The 20,824-nt window shown below is 39.9% G+C and overlaps 1 protein-coding gene across 1 annotated transcript; it reads left to right on the forward strand.

Annotated features, from left to right (window-relative positions):
- The first annotated feature begins 5,655 nt into the window (after positions 1–5,655).
- On the forward strand, positions 5,656–17,218 carry Aga (aspartylglucosaminidase). Its single transcript, XM_034520658.2, has 9 exons — positions 5,656–5,879; positions 7,504–7,657; positions 8,201–8,313; positions 9,367–9,479; positions 11,591–11,702; positions 12,773–12,848; positions 14,087–14,194; positions 14,925–15,058; positions 16,977–17,218. The coding sequence occupies exons 1-9, from the start codon at positions 5,753–5,755 to the stop codon at positions 17,075–17,077; spliced, it is 1,038 nt and encodes a 345-aa protein (XP_034376549.1). The 5' UTR covers positions 5,656–5,752; the 3' UTR covers positions 17,078–17,218.
- Positions 17,219–20,824: the final 3,606 nt, after the last annotated feature.

The raw sequence follows: 20,824 nt of genomic DNA on the forward strand, positions 1-20,824 counted from the left end.
ATTTCTAGTCACCAATTCCATTCAAAAGCCTACCGCAGTGCTGGCGGGTGATTTTCACTGCTCCGAGAGAAGATCAAGACTATCTGGATATTAATTCCTTCATTTCCCTTTAATCTCTTCTTCTCAAAAATAACCATCTTATCTCCAAGGGAGAACTGCCATTTTCCTTTCAATCGCCCACTGAGCACCACAGTCATAACTCTGAAGTTGAAGGAGGCTTTCTTTGATTCTGAGGATCTAAATAAGATTGATTCATAGTCCAAATTTATACTCGGATGAAGTCCAAAGTCATTTTAAAAGTTTCTAGAAACTTCAGTACATAAATTCTCATAGTTACTTCTACATCCAACCTTCTGTTTCTATAAGTGTGTTCCTATAGCATCTATACTGACTCAAAAGGAAGGTGAAAGTCCTATGAATTATTAATATTTTTAAAAAGGAAGGAAAAGGAAAAATACATGTAGAGTTGGGGGCAGTTTTTTTGTTTTGTTTTGTTTTGTTTTTCTGAAAAGGTCAAATGATAGATATCTCTCTGACCAGTGACAATAAAATAATATTCTGAAATTTCTTGTACTTGACAAGAAAAGAGAAGTGTGGCCTTACCCAATTCCCTGGCTGGAATGTGTCTATGGGCCTGGATCATCAGTTCATATGACCAGAAAACAACAGATAAACTCTGATATGTCAGAGCAGCTCTCTTCATCAATTACTTAAGGAGCATGGGGGCAGGGGGCGGGGGACGGGGGGGCGGGGGGCGGGGGACGGGGGGCGGGGGGCGGGGGGCAGGGGGCAGGGGGCAGGGGGCAGGGGGCAGGGGGCAGGGGGCAGGGGGCAGGGAAAAACCTATTGCTCAAGGCCACTTTCTAGTCTACTGGCATTTGCTACAGAAACACGAAAGCTGATCGAAGATTCCAGAACCATGGTAATTAAAAATTGTAAGTGGTATTTCTCAAAAAGAATTATAGCGAGTCACATGTAAAATAATCTTGCATTTAAATCACTGTATGGGTCACTGAATAAAAAAAAATTATCTGCATAATTTGCATGTAAGATATGTGCTTTCATAGCTAAGATTATTTTCTCACTTAAACCATGGTTAGCCAATAAATGTAATTTTGTAAATAAGAATTTGCTACAAGACATGGCTTCTTTGGAGGTTTGTACTTACTGTTGAATTTCTTTTTTAAAAAAACAATGTCTCATGTGATATTAAATTTTCAGTGATTTTTTTAATGGGGTAGGAAGCTGAAAGAAAATCTGTTCTGTTGCCTTAGGCCTCTGCTAGAATAATGGGTCACCTGTTTGAAAACATCACAGCATCATAAACTTATAAGAAACAGGACCTACTATGTAAAGTGATTTACTATATCCTTGTCAGAGCAACTTTATCATTCCAGTGGTCTATGTTTAATATTACAAATTGAAAATATGTTGCAAATGATTAGTTTGATGTGGAAAATCATGTAAAGGCCAACATAATATTTCACTATCTCAATCTTTATATATCATTAAGGTGACTTTAAAGGTTAAAAAGTCAAAAGGAAGTACCTAATTTGAATATGCTACTGATTTGACAAATTGGGGGTGGGGGGGACATAATTCAGAAACATTAACTCAGAAAGGAAGAAAACTCCCGAGAATAATAAGATGACATTTCTGGATAATGACTCTAATTACATCCAGAATGTACAATCAGGTATCATTAGGTATTCCTGGATTATCAAAAAAAAAAGAATGGATTTAAATTAGAAACACAGGTACCACTATGCTTTGACACCCGCAAAAACCATTACTTACAGCTTCTGAAACTGACAAGAGCAAATGCCAATCAAATAAATAGCTCGTATTTAGATAACCCAGGTAATAGTTCAGTGGGGATTTTTGGAAAAGAAATTATTATTTCAATGCCAAGTCACGCTTACAGCTTTGAACAAGTAGCAAAACATGGGCATGTTTCTAAAATGGATTTCCCAGCATCCTCTCAAAAGCCGGAGGGGATGGCTTAGTGTTTTAAGCTTCAGATTTGAAATACCTAGACTCCCTGCAAACTACAATGTTAAATCCTCTGTAGAACCACAGCTTCAAATGCTATCAGGAAAGACTCAACTCTCCAGCCTTTAGAGACTGATAAATTGAAAGCCATGAAGTTCAGAAGAAAAGGAGAGGAGTTTGCAGCTGCCCACAATTACCACCATCAACCTCGAACACACACACACAAACACATACACACACACATACACACACACACACACAAACACGCACGCACGCACGCACTCACGCATTCACACACGCATGCATGTACGCATTCACACATGCATGCACGCACGCACATGCACATTCACATGCACACACACATATACACAATGCACACATGTACACACACAGGGACACCATGAGACAGAGGGGGGGGGAGGGAGGGAGGAAGAAGAAGAGGAACAGAAGGAGGAGGAGGAAGAGGAGGAGGAGAGGGGAGGGGAGAAAGAGGCAGAGACAGAGACAGAGAGAGATGGCAATATTTGCAGCAGCTTTTAAGATTTCAGTAGAGATTTTATTCCTGGAAAGACATCAGCATGCTTCTCTTCTGAATCCAGAAATCTCTGAACTCTGGTTCACCAGCCTCATAAACATTAATAATAACTTTCAGACAACTCAAAGTGAACAGAAACTATTTTCGACTCCCACTGAATGCAGTCAAATTCTCTAGTCACTTTAAAATGCATTCTAGGTATCCAGCTAGCTCATGGGTATGTCTCCACTCTAAACAGACTGTTCTCTCCAGACACTAATCAATAGCTATTTGGTAAATGCTAATTAAAATGAAAGCATATTACTTAATTATTTTATGAATGTTCTTCTAACTCTTACCTCATTCATTAAAACAGAAAAAATATTATCTTCATTTCATAAATGAGAGAAAAGTGTGTCTCTGAAAGATTAAATGATCTAACGAGAGCTGCCATGTGGTTGCCCAGAGTTTTAAAATTCAGGCCTTGAGACCTGCGATATTGTTATAAGAATGTTTTCTTTAGTAACATGGACATTTACCAAAGAGAACTAAGAAGTGCATTCTAAGTTTGAATAAAAATAATAATAAAACTTTCATATCTTTTAAAATCAATAGCAATGCATACCTGTTACATATAATTAATTATTGAAATAAGAAATGAGGTAGATACAAAGAAAATGTCAGGCCATTTTTACAAGTCTGCCATGTATTCTTAACAGACGACCATTTTAATTTAAAAGTACATCAAAATCAAGCAAAGGGTCCGGTTACATTGAGAAGCAAACAAAAATCAGGTCTAAACTATTCGCCAAGTAGCTACAAAGAAGTACCTAAAAAGAAGTAATAGTCATACAGAAGGACTCCAAATATCCAAAGTAATTCAGTGTCTTTAAGATGTAGGATGTACCTGTAGCAATGTTTCTAAGCATACACAAAGTGAGCTCACTGAGTACCACAACAGTCACCAAAGATGGTATATGTTTTGAGACTGCATATTATTTTAAGTATGCAAGAGGGAGGGGAAGAGAGAGAGGGAGGGGGAGAGAAGGGGAAGGGGGGTAGGAGAGGGAAATGGAGAGGGAGAGAGAGAGAAAAAAAATTATAAGACCAGGTGAATTTCTCTGACAATATTTTGATTTCAAGCAAAGAGAGAATTTGGAGAAAAGAGTAGACACAGCACGAGGGAAGAAGATGCAGCCTAACAGAGCTTGCTACCAAGAGTAGAGTTTCCTTCCATCCTAGGGTGAAGCCCAAATTTTGACTAGGGCAAGGAAAAGAAGTTCAGGATGAGCCAGGCCGAACCAAATCAACAAGATTATAAGAATGTATACAATTCCAATGTATGGATGAAGGCTTCTCTCCAAGAGAAACAGACAAACAGACAAAGACACACAAAGACACATACACAAAGAGAGAGAATATTGGCTAAGTTACATTCCCTAATGGATACAATTTGCAAGGTTTTAAGATTTAGAAAAACTTGACATTTAAATCACATTTCCCTCAAGCTCAGAGATTTGTAAGGCCTACTGTTTATATTTGGGGGGTGAGACAGGGATGTTAATATAAAATCCAAGACAGCAACACCCAGTCTTCTTGAAGTAAACATTGATCAAATGTTGTTTTTAACATCCTTGCTTGAGCTGTCCTTAGGAGAATAATCTCCACAGACTAAAAGCTTTATGAGTTTTGTTGAAGTTTCATGATTCTCAGCAAGGAAAGGAAAATTAGATCCCAAGAGGGAGGGTCCCCTCACCCCCTTATCTTTTTCCCTTTAATTTGCCTGCCTTGTTCTCCCACCTCTGTATGAGTCTATGTTCTCTCAGCTTGGAGAAATTATATCGCCCAAAACCAAGCTGAAGTAACCTCAACCACTTTTCCATGTATTATATTTTATAATTCTTGAAAGCATGTCTCGGTTCTTTGAACTTATAAATAACAACTCAGGTGCTATGGAAAATTAATTCCGAAGACAATAAGTGTTTTCCTTGCTTTCTTATTCCCTTTCATCCATCTTTCCCACCTCACATAGCACGAGCTTTATGCTCATTAGCACAGCACAAATAGTTTGGTCCTCCTCCAAAACCCCAAAGAAGGATCATGTGTCGTTTCTTTTTAATTACACCTAACTTTTTAATAGCACTTCCCTGCCTGGGGATAATTCTAGGATATCTTATGCTGTTTAAACTGCAGATTCAGTCTCCATGCAATAAGAACCTTGTAGGGTTTCTAAGCCTCACAACTCCCACTTAGTTCATATTTTACCAGTCTGGATAGATTTATAGATGCTCTTTAAAATTATGTCTTCCTTCCGCTACATGGACAAGCATCCCGGAGTCCCAGTGGGATTACTGGTCCATGCTCACACATCTGCGCAGCAACTGAATTATCAAAATGAGCAGCCGGTACCATGCATGTAAAGCTCCCATTTCTCCTTTTATTCAAACATTTATTTAGTACTTAATGGTGCCAGGCATAAAGATAAAATAAAATACCTTCAGAAAAGAATGGAATTAGCCTTCTTGGCTGGAGGCAAGGAATCTGTACTTCAGTGGGCAATGTACGGGGTATGTTTCTGTTTGCTTAGCGTGTCCTTTCCTTCCAGCTCAGGGATTTGTAACTAAAGGACGTCCTACAAAAACCTGTGGTGAAGAAATGATGTAAAGTGTGTGTTGAAAATGCCTGAAACGAACTTGGCCCTAAGCAGGAGCACTTCACCTTCACTCCTTCATCATTTTAAAATTTTAAGGAGGTCCAGGGTAGGTTTTAGCTCTGGCCGACTGTCTACCTTTAATTTGCAGTTAAGATGGCAAATATGTAAAACTCAAGTAGCATCATATCGGTTATCAGAGGATAGCATACATTTCATATTCATTTTCAATAAGGTCAATCTACCTTTAAAAACGGACTAAGCACTAAGAGTACTAACAGTATATATGTATTTTTCAAAAAAGAACTAAAAAGAGTTCGACAGACGAGACCACCAAAGAACCTTAGTACTAGGTTAAAAGAAGAAGGAGACCAAAAAAAAAAAAAAAAAAAAAAAAAAAAAAAAAAAAAAAAAAAAACCACTTCCAGGGCCAACAGAAGGCCTCATCTCGCGAGAATTGAGGGAGTTGGGGATGAGACTAAAGGGAATCACGAGTTTTCCCCGAGTCTGAGCAGGTCGAGACCTTTCTCGCGCTGGTCGGCTGGGCGCGCGGCCGGCCGGGACTTTTTTCGCGCTGCTCGGCGGGCCGCTCTGCTATGGCGCGGAAGTCGAATCTGCCTTTGCTTCTCCTGCCGCTCGTGCTGGGCATGCCCCTGGTGCGGGGCTCCAGCCCTCTGCCCCTGGTCGTCAACACTTGGCCTTTTAAGAATGCCACCGAAGCAGGTGCGGAGCGGTAGCCCCGGGTGGGTGGCTGCGCTGTGCGAGCTCCTCCGTACAGGAAGCCGCATTGGGCCCTTGGCGTTGCTGGAGCTGCAGCGGAGCCAGCTGCCGCCGGCCGGGCCTCCTTTCCGTCTTCTTCCTGCATCTCTGCACCTGCCCCTCTCCATCCTCCCCGCCACTACCGCATTTTAGGATGTGGTATATTGTTTTTGCTTCCTGCACCAGCACCATGTTGTTGGCTGAACTCTAGCCCTTGGGCCTCCTTGTTGTACTTTTACTTTTTGTGGCTCTGTGTCTTTTGCCATGAAGTTTTTTTTATTTTCTTCCACTCTTCACTTCTTGTGGAAGTCCCCTGCCTATTTCCTCAGAATCTTCTGGATTCCGGTTTAGGAAACAAATTGATAATTTCCTACCGACGCATATGTGTTTGATCAATGTTAGTCACGCTGCCCTTGTAACTTATACATTAAAATTATTGTTAGAGTTTCTTAGGGTTGTACCTTATTAACCCCTCCCCCCCCTCCGACCCTGCCACCCTTGAGACTGATGTCACATCAGTTGTTTGTGGACACAGTTGGATCCAGAATTCACTGTAGGAAAATGAGTATGTTGTTGGGGATGCGTAGAAAGCGGAGAAAGAGAGAAATCAGAACGAGAAAGAGACCCCTAACAGTAACAAAACAAAGAAAGCCCACCATTATATGCCTGGTACGATTCTGTGTAAGTTGGTAGTATTGGAGTGGGGGGAGAGACACTTCTTAAAACCAACCTTTAAGGAATAAATAAGCAAAACATCCGTCCTTTTCAAGACCTACCCCCTCAATGCCCACAGAACACGAAACACAAACAAGAAACAGACACCTTAAGACAAATGACTTTTTGAAACTGGGCAACTTCTGAAATACACTGTGTGGCCGTGAATGAATTACTTCGTTCATATCTATCCATTTCTTCTGAAAATGAGAATCATAATTATAAAATATTATATCAAAAGCTGCATGAAGGTGAGATTAATGCGCCCACATGAAGTCGTTTGCTGTTGTAATATTCTGCCAAGACTTGCCGTGATACTTGTTCTTAGTGAGAGTGTGAATTGTGCATATTTTAATAACCAAACGAGTGACATATATATGCCTGTAATTTCAGCTCTCAAGTAGCAGTGGTAGGAAGACCCAGACCTCTAGACATGCCTAGGCTGTACATGTTTTTTCATTTAGGCTTAGGGCTAGATAACAAGGAGAAAAATAGTAATGAAGAAATGTTAGGATGTAATTGAGAATACTTTAAAGTTCAACTGTCTCCAAATAGTTTGAATTGTCTCCCTTAAAGATGACATATTTGTTACACAGAGAAAAATAGTTACCAGTAAGTTTTTGAAATACTTTATACTAGGAGCCAATGTCTTTGAATTCTTTATAGTAACTAGCCATATAATTTTGTCTGTGACATTCGAATTTCCCTGCTGTGCTCTTGTCCTATTTGGTAAAATAACTTGTTACAATTTCAGCTTAACAGTATAAATGTTAAGGGGGGGAAAAAAAAAACTTCATCTCAAACTGTTCTTGGCTTGTTGCATTTCACATTGAAAATTATCTGACTCTAAATCAGCACTGTTGGGATTTCACAGCATGGCGGACATTAGTATCTGGAGGCTCTGCCCTGGATGCAGTGGAGAACGGCTGTGCTGTGTGTGAGAAGGAGCAGTGTGATGGTACTGTAGGCTTCGGGGGAAGTCCTGATGAAGCTGGAGAAACCACCCTGGATGCCATGATCATGGATGGGTAAGGATGCTCTTCGGGACTTGATTATGTGCTTTCCTGTCAGGTTAGCTCATAATCAGAGAAGGATGGAAGGATGCATGAATGTGAGCATCCGTCAGAACCCCTGGCTTTTACGGAGGTTCTCCCTTCCAAGATAAAGAGTTGACAGGAAGAGAAAATATAAAGCCAAAGGTCATCCTGATACTCAGGATCACAGAAAAGTATCTGGTTCAGTAGCTTCGGCTGACAAGAACCCTGAGATACAGAACTGTGCCTGTGACCCGGTTATTTACTGCCATCCGCAAATGCTGTGGTCTTGGTGTCCTCCCCCTCAAGTCCACTTTAAAAGCCGTGTTTAAAATAATGTGTTGGGATATATATACTAAATTGACTTTATGTTCTTGGATTTTTGTCTGTGGGAATCTGAACTTTACAGGTGATTTTTCACTTCTGTGTTGAGATGCAGTTTAGCCTTCAACGTATTGCTGCTTAGAGAAATGCAGCTTTTCTGTCCAAGAGCCAACAGAAATGCCTTCGTAAATCTTCCACATCCTTGCCTTCCAGCACTGTTATGGACGTGGGAGCAGTGGGAGGCCTTAGAAGAATTAAAAATGCTATTGGAGTGGCGAGGAAAGTCCTGGAGCATACCACACACACGCTTTTAGTGGGGGACTCAGGTATTTTTAAAACCACACTCAAAATTCTATTCTACTCTTTTTGCCTATTGTCACTGAAAAAAAAAAAATAGAAAGACAAGAACTCCCTGTGGTGTAGAGAGCAGAGGAGACCTAAGTTCAAATGCCTTCTGTTTTATTTCATAAACAGTAACGGGATAGGTTCCTTCTGAATCTTGCTTTGTCTTTCAGACCACATTGTAAGCAATACGTTATTATCTGTCACTGAGCGATTGCTGCTACTGAAGCAGGTTCCATCAGTTCCCTTCCTGCATTGCATTTCTACACATAGAACACCCAGTGGGCACTGTTTATGTGAGGCAGTAGTGCCATAAAGAGATTGCAGTGATGGTCACTTAAGTCCTTTCCAGGTTCCATTTCAGAAGGTCCTAATGTGGCCTATGATGAAGAAAAATATTAATGATATGTTTATGAAGCAACCTTAGTAATAAGCTTGGCATAGAATTGCGGACTTCCTGAGAAGGATGGCTTTTGGTGTTTGGAGTCCATTTGTGTGTCTGGTTCTTTTCACTCTAGTTAAAGCAATAGAATTCTGTGTCAGTGAGAGGTGTATGCTCTGAAAGGCTGTAGTTGTTCAAAGTAGAAAGGAAAGATAGGAAAGTGAGGCAGTAAAGGAAATGTATACACAATCTGAAGACCAACAGATTAGTCATGGGGAAGACACAGAGATACACAACCTGAAGGTCTCCAATGGGTCAGTCATAGGAGAGACACAGAGATACACAACCCAAAGGCCAACAGATTAGTCATGGGAAAGACACAGAGATACACAACCCAAAGGTCTGATCAGTCATGGGAATGACACAGAGATACCCAACTCAAAGGTCTTCAATGGATCAGTCCCGGGAAAGACACAGGGAATCTGAGAATACAGAAACTACCCCCTCAAAACTGTTTATGTCCAAAACTCCTTTGAAAGCCTGTGTATCATCCTTCTTGCCCCATGTGAGTGACAGCTGACCCACAATGCCTCTAGTACATGTATTTTGCTTAGAAAACAACGCATGGGCTTACACTTTCCTCTTTCTTCTCCAGCCACCAAGTTCGCTGAAAGTATGGGGTTTCCCAATGAGGACTTATCTACCAATACCTCAAGAGCGCTTCATTCAGATTGGCTTTCTCGAAATTGCCAGCCAAATTACTGGAGAGTATGTGTGTAAATTCAACTCTAAAATGTCAATTACTTGACAGTGCTCAGTGATCCCTTTGGCCCTCTTCTGCCTGTGTTGATTAGTGTCCTGGCCACTTACTAGAACCAGTGGTATGAGTTGATTGTGGGTGTGCCCCTTCAGGCATCCCTCTCAGCCTGTGAGGTGAATCATTCCTGCTCTCTGGCAAGAATATGTAAGTTTAAGGTTTGCTATGAAGAATTGAACTGACTACGTCAACACTGTTTTACCTGTATTTCCTTGGAAAAAATCGACAGTCTGTTTCTTAAATGTTACCCATGTGAAATATATCCAATATATTGCAATGCCTTGGCTAGAATTTACACTTCAGTATCTAGTTTGTCACTAGTGGGATCATTTTTCTTTAGTAGGAAATTTAGCATAAATCATTTTGGCTTTGCCACGCTTCCATGAAATATCTTAGTCTCTAATGTCTTTCTTTCTTTAATCCTAATTACAAAGGCTTAGCTCATTTGTCATAACAGAGCTGACTGTAAGCCTTGTATACAATCCTATGAGGTGTGAGTAGAATGAGCATCCATCCCTAAAGGAAAAGTCTCAAGTTCAAAATGCTTCACCACCAACTCTATGTCACAGGAACAAGCATGAAAGGCCATGCTACTTCATGAGGTGCAGTCAACCCACAAATGCAACTAGAAGCCTCTAGAGTTGTCTGCACAGTAATCCTGGAGATAGACCTAAAACATGGGTGAATTGTCTGCTTACACTTGGGTTCGTCTGTGAGCTATCTCATTATGCACATAGGAAAATTGGTATTAAGCCAAGGTATTCTGACAAGGGATGCTCAGCCTGTGTTAAGTTCTTATCTTGGCCTGGTGGTGATGCATGCCTTTAATCCCAGCAGCTGGGAGGCAGAGGCAGGCAGATCTCTTGAGTTTCAGGCCAGACTGGTCTTCAGAGCTAGTTTCAGGACAGCAAGCCTACACAGAGAAACCTCACCTTGTCTTGAAAAAAATAAGAAATAAACAAGTTCTTATCTTACTACCAATCTGTTCAAACATCCTAAATGTATTGGTATATTTCTGTACCTTTAACATTTAACAGATTTATACTGCCACTTAGAATGGCTGTAGCCAGAGGGTTCCAGCTTATGGCTTGCAGGCTCCATGAAGCTAAAATGAGCTGTGTTCAACACAAACTTACAAAATTGCTTAGAACCTGACATTCTGTGCACTGTTGTTTTGTTTCATTATAACTTGAGTGAGCAGTTCTCAAGTTCAAATGTTGCAGTTGGCTGTCCCAGCCCACGCTGCTGCTCCGGTCCAAGGGTTAGTCAACAGGGTCTAGCAAGAGAAGAGAGTGGGGACGGAGGGGCAAAAGATGCGAAGAATGGAGACAAGACAGGGTATGTGATCAAGTCCCATTTACTAAAAGGAGATCCTGGGTATATATACACTTTACCATGTGCCTTGTAGCCATGGACAAGCAGGGGAACACAACTGAAGACAGTTTACCACATGCGCCTTGCAGCAGGGGTTTTAAATAACAAAAGAAGATATGTGAGCAAAACAAGATGTTTATCGGAGTGTGTTCAGCTGTTGTAGGCTGTTGAAAAACAAGTCTCCTGTCAGGGTATATGCCTCTAGATGGCTGCAAAGATGATAGCCACTTTCTTCTAGGAGTTGACTCCCAACAGTTGGCAATGCCATGTCTCTATGTCAAACTTGGATACTTTGTAAACTGAGATTAAAAGTAAACTGGCTTTTAAAACAGATTTTACTTGAAATCTCACAATTTGTCATCTGGGAACCATATTGTGACATGTACAGGTCAGACTGGCTATTTCTTCCTATAAGATGAACATATAATTTCTAAACACTGTATACCTGCCATTGTTCTGAGGATTTATGCATGTAAAGATAGCACCTGGAAACATAGTCTTTGCACATGTTCTAATCCACAATATGTAATTTTGAGAACTATCCATTTTCCATAACATTAAGCTAACTTTTCAGTTCTGAGTTCCTGATATCTTTCTGGTTTCTGCTAGTGATTAGCAGTCATACATAATTATTTGCCCATTTCTATAACACCCCTTTTAACCAAAAAATCTGGAATCTTGTTTACAGAACGTTATACCAGATCCTTCAAAATACTGTGGACCCTACAAACCTTCTGGTTTCTTAGAGCAGAGTAATCCTGCCCACAAAGAAGTGGCTATCCACGGTCATGATACTATTGGTAATTGACTTTTTATGCAAATTTATTGATTATTTCACTTAATGATCTTCCACAGCTCATATTCATTTTTTACTTATGTGCCAGGAGTTAACCTCCTTTTATTATTTTAACTGCCACATAAATACCCCATTGGTATGTGTACCTCTCTCTCACTGTATGTATAAGCACATATATACATATATAATAAACCTTAAAACATAAATTCATCTATGTGGTATATAAATAAATAAAAATATATGTCATTTTATCTTAACATCCATATATGCTTTTGTAATTTACTTATACAAAACACCAGATACCCAGTAACTATTAAAATGTTGATTATCAAAACATTAATATTTAATGCTTTGGTTATTTTATGTAATTTGCTATATAAGATGACCTGTAATAATTTTTCTAAACTGTAATGTCGACTGTTTCTCTTAATCAAAATCAATGATTTTATTGGAAATTGCCCTTGAAAACGTATAGAAAGTAACTGGTAGATTTGATTATTAAGAATATGAAGGTTTTTTTTGTTTGTTTGTTTGGTTGGTTGGTTTTTGATTTTTGTTTTCTTGTCCAATAATACTATGAAAGCAGGTCATTAATATTTATACCACTGATACAGTTTTTAGTATTCTTAATTTTTCCTCTTCTTCTACATATAATTTAATAAGAGAACATACTTTATTTTCTTAATGGAGTCAGTATGTGAAAACACACTACCATAGACTAGAAGATTTATAAACACCAGCAATTTATTTCTCACATGTTTAGATTTGGAAAATTCTGAGATGCAGACAGTGACAGATTCATTGTCTGCTGCAGTCCCATTTTTCTGCCTCATAGATGGTGTATGTCTGGCTCTCTGGGTTTCTTGTATTAATGCCCCTAATTAGGGCACTGCCCCTAGTAACTGTCCCCCTGCCCACAGTCCCCTCCTAAATCCATCACTTTATGGAGATGCAACTCTGAGGGGACCCAGACTTCACACCGCAGCAGTCCTCAGCTGAGCCAGTGTGTGGACGTGTTGAAGGGATGTGCTGGGCATTCATTCACACTGTTTTCTCTTGTTTTTCAATCTTTAGGCATGGTTGTAATCCATAAGATGGGACATACTGCTGCTGGCACGTCTACAAATGGTATACAATTCAAAATCCCTGGGTTAGTGTTTCCCCAGGAGCAGATGTCTCAAAAATGTTTCAAATGTAAAACAGTTTATGCCAAGGCTTGTGCAGGATGCCAAGGATAAAATGAAATCCTAACCTCACGATAAATGGGAAAGGAAACATAGTAGCATATGTTAATGGCCAGAGCAAGCCAGGTACTCCAGAGTTTAGAAATGTTAGGGATTACTCTTTGTAACCTGAGTACTTAGTAATGCCGGTAAAATGATAAATTGAGACGGACCTGACTACACAGGACTGAAGGGGGACGTGCAGCATGCAGCCAGTGGTCCTAGTTTGTGTGTGTGTGTGTGTGTGTGTGTGTGTGTGTGTGTGTGTGTGTGTGTGCGCGCGCATGCGTGCGTGCGTGCGTGCGCGTGCGTGCATGCTCTTATGTGCTCTAGTGATTACAGTGTAGCAATGCCTTGTGATAGTAGTGGACATCAAGAGAAACCCAGGCCAGATAAGCTTGACACACTGTAGGTTTCCTTTGTTGTTGCTTTGTTCTTAAGTAGAAGAAAGACATTTTAAGTAGGTCTATTAAAAGAGGAAACTAGGAAACGCTCGGCACGTTGCACAGGAAGCCGTGTAAGGAAATAGAGCTGTTCAGGAGAGACTGAGAGATGTGTACTCAGAGAGGAGTCACCACTGTGAATCTACGGGAGCTGACATGATGAACTGATGACAGTTTTGCTAAAAATTTTAATTGCTAAGTACAAGTATTTATGGAGTACAGCATGATATTTCCATACATAGAAAAACATGAGAAATAGTTAAACCAAGCTATTTAACTTACGCATTGTCTCACGTGCTTTTTAAAATCTCACCTCTTGCAGGTTTTACATCGCATATGTACTATTTTTAAATGTAGTTGGATGTGTACAGCAGATCTCTAGAATTTACCCTTCTGGTTTTAAGTCATTTCTTTTTTCTGTCAGTCAACGTCTCTCCACTGTTGAGAAAGCAGTGTTTGAATCTGTTTCTAAGAATTCAGTTTTGTTTCAGTGAAAATCTATCTGAAAACAGAGTCATCATCTATCTGAAAACAGAGTCATCGATTAGCATTGCTCTTCCTTAATTGATACACAAACAAAAACTGCACTCTGGTGAAGAATTGACTTAAGACAGTAGCCAGTGGCTGGGCAGGAACAGCCCCCAATTTTGAAACAGTTTACAACATGATTTGGTTTACATTTGGTTTCCTATCCTGAAATTTTATGTTGTCTATTCACAAAGTCGTGTAGGAGATTCACCAATTCCTGGAGCTGGAGCCTATGCTGATGACACGGCTGGAGCAGCTGCAGCCACTGGAGATGGTGACACACTCCTGCGCTTTCTGCCAAGGTGGGACTTGTTTGTAAACTTCCAAGATACTTGGAAGAGGCATGTATTGCCAGAGCAGATAGGACTTTTGTAGTGCGTTGTCCAAATTGATGTGCAACATAGATTTCCATGGAGCTGGGGGGTGGTTATTTTTTATTGTTGTTGTTTTTGTTAGTTTTCTCTATTTTTGTTGTTGCTATTGTTTGGTTTGGTTTGGTTTTGCCAGTTAGCTTGTGATCCTTCGTTTGAGTCATCTTTATCCTGTGAAAGGAAACATGTCTCACGCTGTTTCACAGAGGAGAATGCTTCTGTTCTTTTTAAGGAGTTGATACGAGGTCACAGTGAGATGACTGGGAAGAGTAGAGACTTCAGTGAGCAACTATGTGCAGTTAGTAACTCCACACGTGTCGTTTGAACACATACAGTATGATTATAGCTTTTCGTTATGCAAATATAACCTCTATTTGTGACTTTTGCCTGTTACGACTAAGGTGACAGTTACTCAGTCAAAGCCAAAAATAATAGTCTTCATCTGAAAATAATGGTGGATGACTGGAATAGATGACTTTGTGGCAGTCTTTGCTTACCGTGGTAGTGAGGCTACATAGGAATTATTCACTTGTATTTATTCATAGGTACTATGCTATGTGTGAAAAATATGGTTGTTTCTGATTTTCTGATGTCAGCCTAGCCTAGTATGGAGTTAGTGTTTATTCTGTTCTCTTATATTAAGCTGCTCTGTTTATATTAGCTACCAGGCTGTAGAATATATGAGAAGAGGAGATGACCCAGCCGTAGCTTGCCAAAAAGTGATTTCAAGAATTCAGAAATACTATCCAAAATTCTTTGGAGCTGTTATATGTGCCAATGTGACGGGAAGTTATGGTAAGTTAGATGTGTTTTTATTTGAGTGAATTTATAAGTGACCTTAAAAAATACACACTTCTATCCAAGCACGTTCTACACTAAATTCTATATAAAAAGGGAGTCTGTAAAAGTTAGGATGGTCCTAAGTGCATGTCAGTTGATGATCTGTCAATTCTGCTGTAGCATTGAAACATAGACCTAAAATGCTATTTTGTCTGACTGCTGGGAGTCATGGCCTACTGTTCTGCAACTCTTAATCTTTTGCATCTATCCTAAAAGTTTAGTTCCGGCTGGAGGGCATGATGATAGGCAAATTTAGTCAAATGCTTTTACTGGTTAGAGATAGTGATGATAAATTAATCTCTGTTACTTCTTTCTCATGCATTAAAACATCTCAGTCATTTTAGTCTTCTTGGTGTTCTGAAGAACAGACACTTGCTAGTGAGTAAGCCAGACGGCCAGCAGAATTGTTCAGGCACTGCTTGTGCCATGTCTTCTGTTCTGTCTTCTTCCTCATGAGCCAGTCCCAGCCACAAAGTATAGAAGGTCAGCCACTGTGGATTCCCATCCCTGAGCCTTCAGATGGAGAATACTCCCAGCCTGCTGATCAATAGAGCTTATTAGGCTAGACTGCTCGCTGCCCTGCTTTGATCTTTTACTTCCCACACTTTTGTATTTGAAGAGCTTGTTTGAAGAATGCCTAATTCTTTTTAAAGTTCTAAGACATAAAAGTCAAACAAAGTTATGAGGGGGGTGCTTTATGTATCAAATAAGGCAGTTTAATGATTCCCTCTCAACAGATAAGCCACAAAAGGCTCAAATTTACATTTAGAAGGGTGGGAAGATGCTAATTATCTAACTATATGAATTAGAAGTTGACTACTTCTAATAAAGTCATGACAGAAGGCCCTCTCCCCCTGCAGGGGTGAACAGGAACTGAACTCACACAGAAAGCATATTGACTAATAACTCTTCTTGCTTTTCATAAGTGAATGAGCCTAGGGAAAGGAAAGGGATGATGTGGGAAGGATTTATAGGTAAGAGAATGTTCTAATAGCTAGGAAAATAAAAATTTTGATTTTTTTTCTAAGAAGGGATTGAAAGAGTAAAATCCTAGCAGTGATAGCAAGTGTATGAGGGTGGGTGTCAGCTCTTTGATGTTCAATGGAATCAATTAGGTCTGGAGAAATGCTCAGAAGTTAAGAGCACTTGTTCTTTTTAGTCATTAATTGGTTAATTTATTAACACTTCATCCTGATCGAAGCTACCCCTGCCTCCACTCCTCCCAGACCCCCCCCACGTCTTCCCCTCCCCCCTCGATTTCTCCCATGGAGATAAACCTGCCTTGACATATCAAGTTGCGGTAGGTCTAGGTGCATCCTCTTCTAGTGAGGCTAGACAAGACAGTCCAGCTGGGAGAAAGGGATCCAAAGGCAGGCAACAGAGTTCTAGACAGCCCCTGCTCCTGCAGTTATGGGTCCCATATAAAGACCAAGCTGCACATGTATTACATATGTGTTGGGGTGGGGGTAGGTCTGTCCACTCATGAAGAGCACTTGTTCTTGTATAGGACCTACACACACACACATTAGTTTCCCAGTACCCACACAGTGGCTCATAACTATCTGTACTCTACTTCCAGAGTGTCTGCCTCCTTCTGACCTTCTTGACACCAGGCACACATGCGGTATACAAACATACAGGCAGACAAGCACTTAGTCACATAAAATAATTTTTAAAAGGCTGTAATTACCTTATCCTCCTCTTCTTCCATGGTTACTATGAAGGCATGAAGGTCAATCCATATACATGTATGTAGTGGATACAGGTTTGCAGCATACATAATGCTACATGCCTCAGCAATATCTACACGAATATCGTCATTACTGTTCCTGAATGCACGCCTCCTGTAACCCTTCCTTGTCTCTGGCTCCAGGTGCTGCTTGCAACAGACTTCCAACATTTACTCAGTTTAGTTTCGTGGTTTATAATTCTCTACACAGTCAGCCAACTGAAGAGAAAGTGGACTGCATCTAATCTGTCCTGTCTGTCAAGGTGTATTTGAAGAGGAAAGACATGAAGGCTTGGAAAGGTGCTCACTGACATCATGCAGTGGTCTTCATTTATTTCAAGTTCTTGTGTAAATAAAGTACAAAAATAAATTATGCTACAGTGCTATTTCTGTATCTACATCCTTAAATTTTTTTATTTGTTTTTTATTTATTTGTTTACCACTTGAGAATGAATACGCATACATATATGATGTATATATGTTTTTAAACTTTAAGTGATATTTGAATTTCTGATCAATGCTACGAGAAACTTCTTTTACTGTGGGGTTTTTATTTTCATGATGTGATAGAAAATAAAGTATCTGTATCTGAGTACCCAGAGGACAGAAGCAAGCCAGGTCCCAGAGAAGCAGTGACATTATCTCAGCAGATTAGACCTAATTGAATTTCAGAAGTTGCAGTGATAGGTCTCTTACCACTGATCGTTAGCTTTTACCGGATGTTCTCTAAGACCTCAAAGCAGGACTGATGCCGTTAAAATATATGGGTTTTGTTCTATACATTATGAAAAGCTGATAAATGTTTAGTTGGTTTTCTTTAGATCTCTCTTTGAGGGAGCACTGAGTAGGTAAATATTGTTAATACACAGAAATCTCTGATCTTTGGGCAACTAATACTCAGTATTGATCATTAATTATGAAAATCACTTAGAAAATATCAGTAAGTGTGCTGTCTGGGTTTCCGTTATTTCCCAAATTCCTATGTCAGCTTCCCAAGCCTGACAAGTACAGAGACACTGTATGTCTGATTTCTCAACATTATCACTTAATTTAAAAGCATCATTGCATTACTCCACCATTGTTGATAAGTTGAATGCATTATATTGTCAATTAATATGTAGGGCATAAGAAATGGTAAAGGAAGCTCAGAATTGGGAACAGCAGAAGTAGAACCGTTCTCTACCTGCCTCTCCCTACTCTGGAACACATATTCACCACACCACCCTGAGGCCCATGGGCTCTGGGTCACTTAACACCTGGAGATCTTCTCCATGCTAGTGAGGTATGTAGATAGTCCTCAGCTTTCAACCAATGAGCTTCCCTTCCTGGGCATTTCTTCCCACAAAAGGTGTTTTATCCATGATAAAACTCGAAATGAAGTGTATCCATTTATATCCACCATCAAATAAGCCAATATGAACAAGCAAGGATTGTCACAGAGAGTTCCTTCATTAAGGTAGAGAAGGCCTTCCTCTTAAGGAGCTGTGCCTAAAACTCCCAAGGAAGGCCTTCTCTGTATGGGCCCTGCTCCCATTCAGGCCATGTTCTGCAGTTTCTGCTTGTTCTGGACTCTACCTCCCCTCTTTGATATGCAGATGCCCCAGGGAAAGGTGGAACCCACACCAACCCCACCCCTGTTCATGACTTGTCTGTTCATGACTCTTCAGTGGTACACAGGTGACACCCCATTTGTCCCAGAACCATTATTTCCCATTTTAGTCCAGCAATGGAGAAGACAGACTGCGGACCCCTGATTCAGACTTCATTCCTCCTGATCAACCCTATCCTGAAGGAGCTCCAGGCATCCCCTGCGGAGAGGCAGACCATGGTACATCATTAATAGTTTTGTTTTATATGCAGCTTGATATTTACTGTTGGTTACCTGTTGAGAATAAGCCATGTATTTATTCTCAAGCCACCTTGCCTATCAAAATTGGGAAGCCATTTTTAAATATTCTTTACCAGGCCACAGTTTGCTGGATTTAAATTTGAACCCAGTTTAATAACAATGCTTATATTGCCTGAGATACTAAGTAATGTTCGCCCACATTAATAGCAATACTTTTATAAAGGAAGTGTTCAGTGTCCGCAGAGAGAAATACCTAGATATTTTCCCAGAGGATTTAGGTGAACTATATACTTAAGTGTTTCATTTGTTTTTCAGTATCAACCACAGATTGTCATAAAAGTTTTGATAATTTTAAGTCCTTCATTTATTTATATTGACCCATTGCAATAGTTCTTCCATAAGAATGTCAAAACACCACTTACTGATCTCAACTACCTGCGTCCTTGAGTAACTATAATGAGCAGACATCCATGACGATACCCAATGGACATAAATTATGAGCCAGTATAAACTATCCTGACTAATGCATAAAATATGTCAATCAGTTAAGGAGTTCTGTGGATATTACTAAAATAATAAGAGTATTTAAATCCTCAAAATGAAAGGTTTTTTTTTTTCTTTTTCCTGATAGACAAAGGTATCCTAGAAGATGCTGATAGAAAATTGATTTAAAAAATGTTTAAAATACTGGGACACTTGCAGATAACATTTTCCTAAGGAATATTTCATAATTTTAAAAGAAGCCCATCTGCCTGTATTTAGTGGTCCCTGAAAAGTCTGTAAAAGGCAAAACATTCAGACCTTTGTGGTACTGCCATGTATTCAGGAATGTGTGTTCAAGATGTTTCTATAGCAAAAGTTCTACAAGCCTGAGATGTCTCCCTCCTGAGAATTGGCATATTTGTTTACTGTCTAATCCCAGAATGTTTCTCTGTGACGCACATGGCAGGTGGATTTGTCTGCAGCCCCTAATAAAAGATTATGATTTCCTAAGACTATTTGTGTGTGAATTACATTGTGGGAATCTTTCTTAAATAAGCAATCTGACACCAGTGAGTGAAGAGATGACACTGGTGGGCCGAAGCCAGGTTAGTTCCCAAAGACCCCCATCCCAGAGCCTGTGTGCATCTCATTTTATACTCAGAAAGCATAAGGCAGGGTGGCCAAGTAACTCCCTTGTCTCTGACATGTCTTTCATATTTTCTGTCAGCTTCTATGACAGTATGACTGTTTGATTTGTTTGAGAGATTGTGAATTTTGACTCCCTTATTTAGGTTGAGAAGAACTAGGAGATAATAAAAATTTCTCTTCTTTTTGAAACCCATTGTGGTGGTTTGTATACGAATGGCTCCCATAAACTCATGTGTTTGAATGCTTGGATTAGGGGGTTGGCCTTGTTGGAGTAGGTGTGGCCTTGTTCAAGGAATTGTGTCATTGTGAGGATGGGCTTGGAGGTCTGCTATGCTTAAGCTCCACCTAGTATGGACTTTCAGTCGCTTGGCTGCCTGCCAAAGGTAGTCTCCAAGCTGGCTCAGATCAAGATGTAGGAGTCTCTCGGCTCCTCTAGGGTCATGTCTGCCTGCATGCTGCCATGCTTCCTGCTGCAATGATAATGGACAAAACCTCTGAAAGTGTGAGCCTGCCTCAGTTCAATGTTTGCTTGTATGAGAGTTGCCTTGGTCATGGTGACTCTTCACAGCAATGAAACCCTAAGACACCCATTTGCAATACCAAAATGGTAAACAAATAAAATATTCAGATTGTGCCTAAATAGGTGATACAGAATACTTTATATAAATATTAAGTGTTTCACAGAATTAACATTTTCTCCCTTTTCAAAATAAATCTTAGTAGAGCTTGACTTATTGTACTGACTAATTACATGTTACTGTAGGTACAAAAACATCAAAACATCTGTTTCCAGTATCAACACTCAGATGGTTCGTTTTAACTTCAGAGCTACAATATATTTTAGCTGATATTTTATACCCAGGCAATATACTTTCAAAGGTCATAATTTTATATTGTTAAACATATTTTTAAAATGTCATGAGTTCTGATGTTCAGTGATTGAACTTAGACCTCGGGACCCAATTAAATTCATTTAGTACCTTTATTCATTTGAATGATATCTAGAGGTGAC

This window comes from Arvicanthis niloticus, chromosome 16 (genome assembly GCF_011762505.2).
Source record: "Arvicanthis niloticus isolate mArvNil1 chromosome 16, mArvNil1.pat.X, whole genome shotgun sequence".
Classification (NCBI taxonomy): Eukaryota; Metazoa; Chordata; class Mammalia; order Rodentia; family Muridae; genus Arvicanthis; species Arvicanthis niloticus.

Bases quoted from the DNA above. Each gene is read 5' to 3' on its own strand.
- Aga (XM_034520658.2), top strand. From the start codon at position 5,753: ATGGCGCGGAAGTCGAATCTGCCTTTGCTTCTCCTGCCGCTCGTGCTG. The intron at 8,314-9,366 runs GTATTTTTAAAA...TTTCTTCTCCAG, and splicing joins GCTTTTAGTGGGGGACTCAG to CCACCAAGTTCGCTGAAAGT. The intron at 9,480-11,590 runs GTATGTGTGTAA...TCTTGTTTACAG, and splicing joins GCCAGCCAAATTACTGGAGA to AACGTTATACCAGATCCTTC.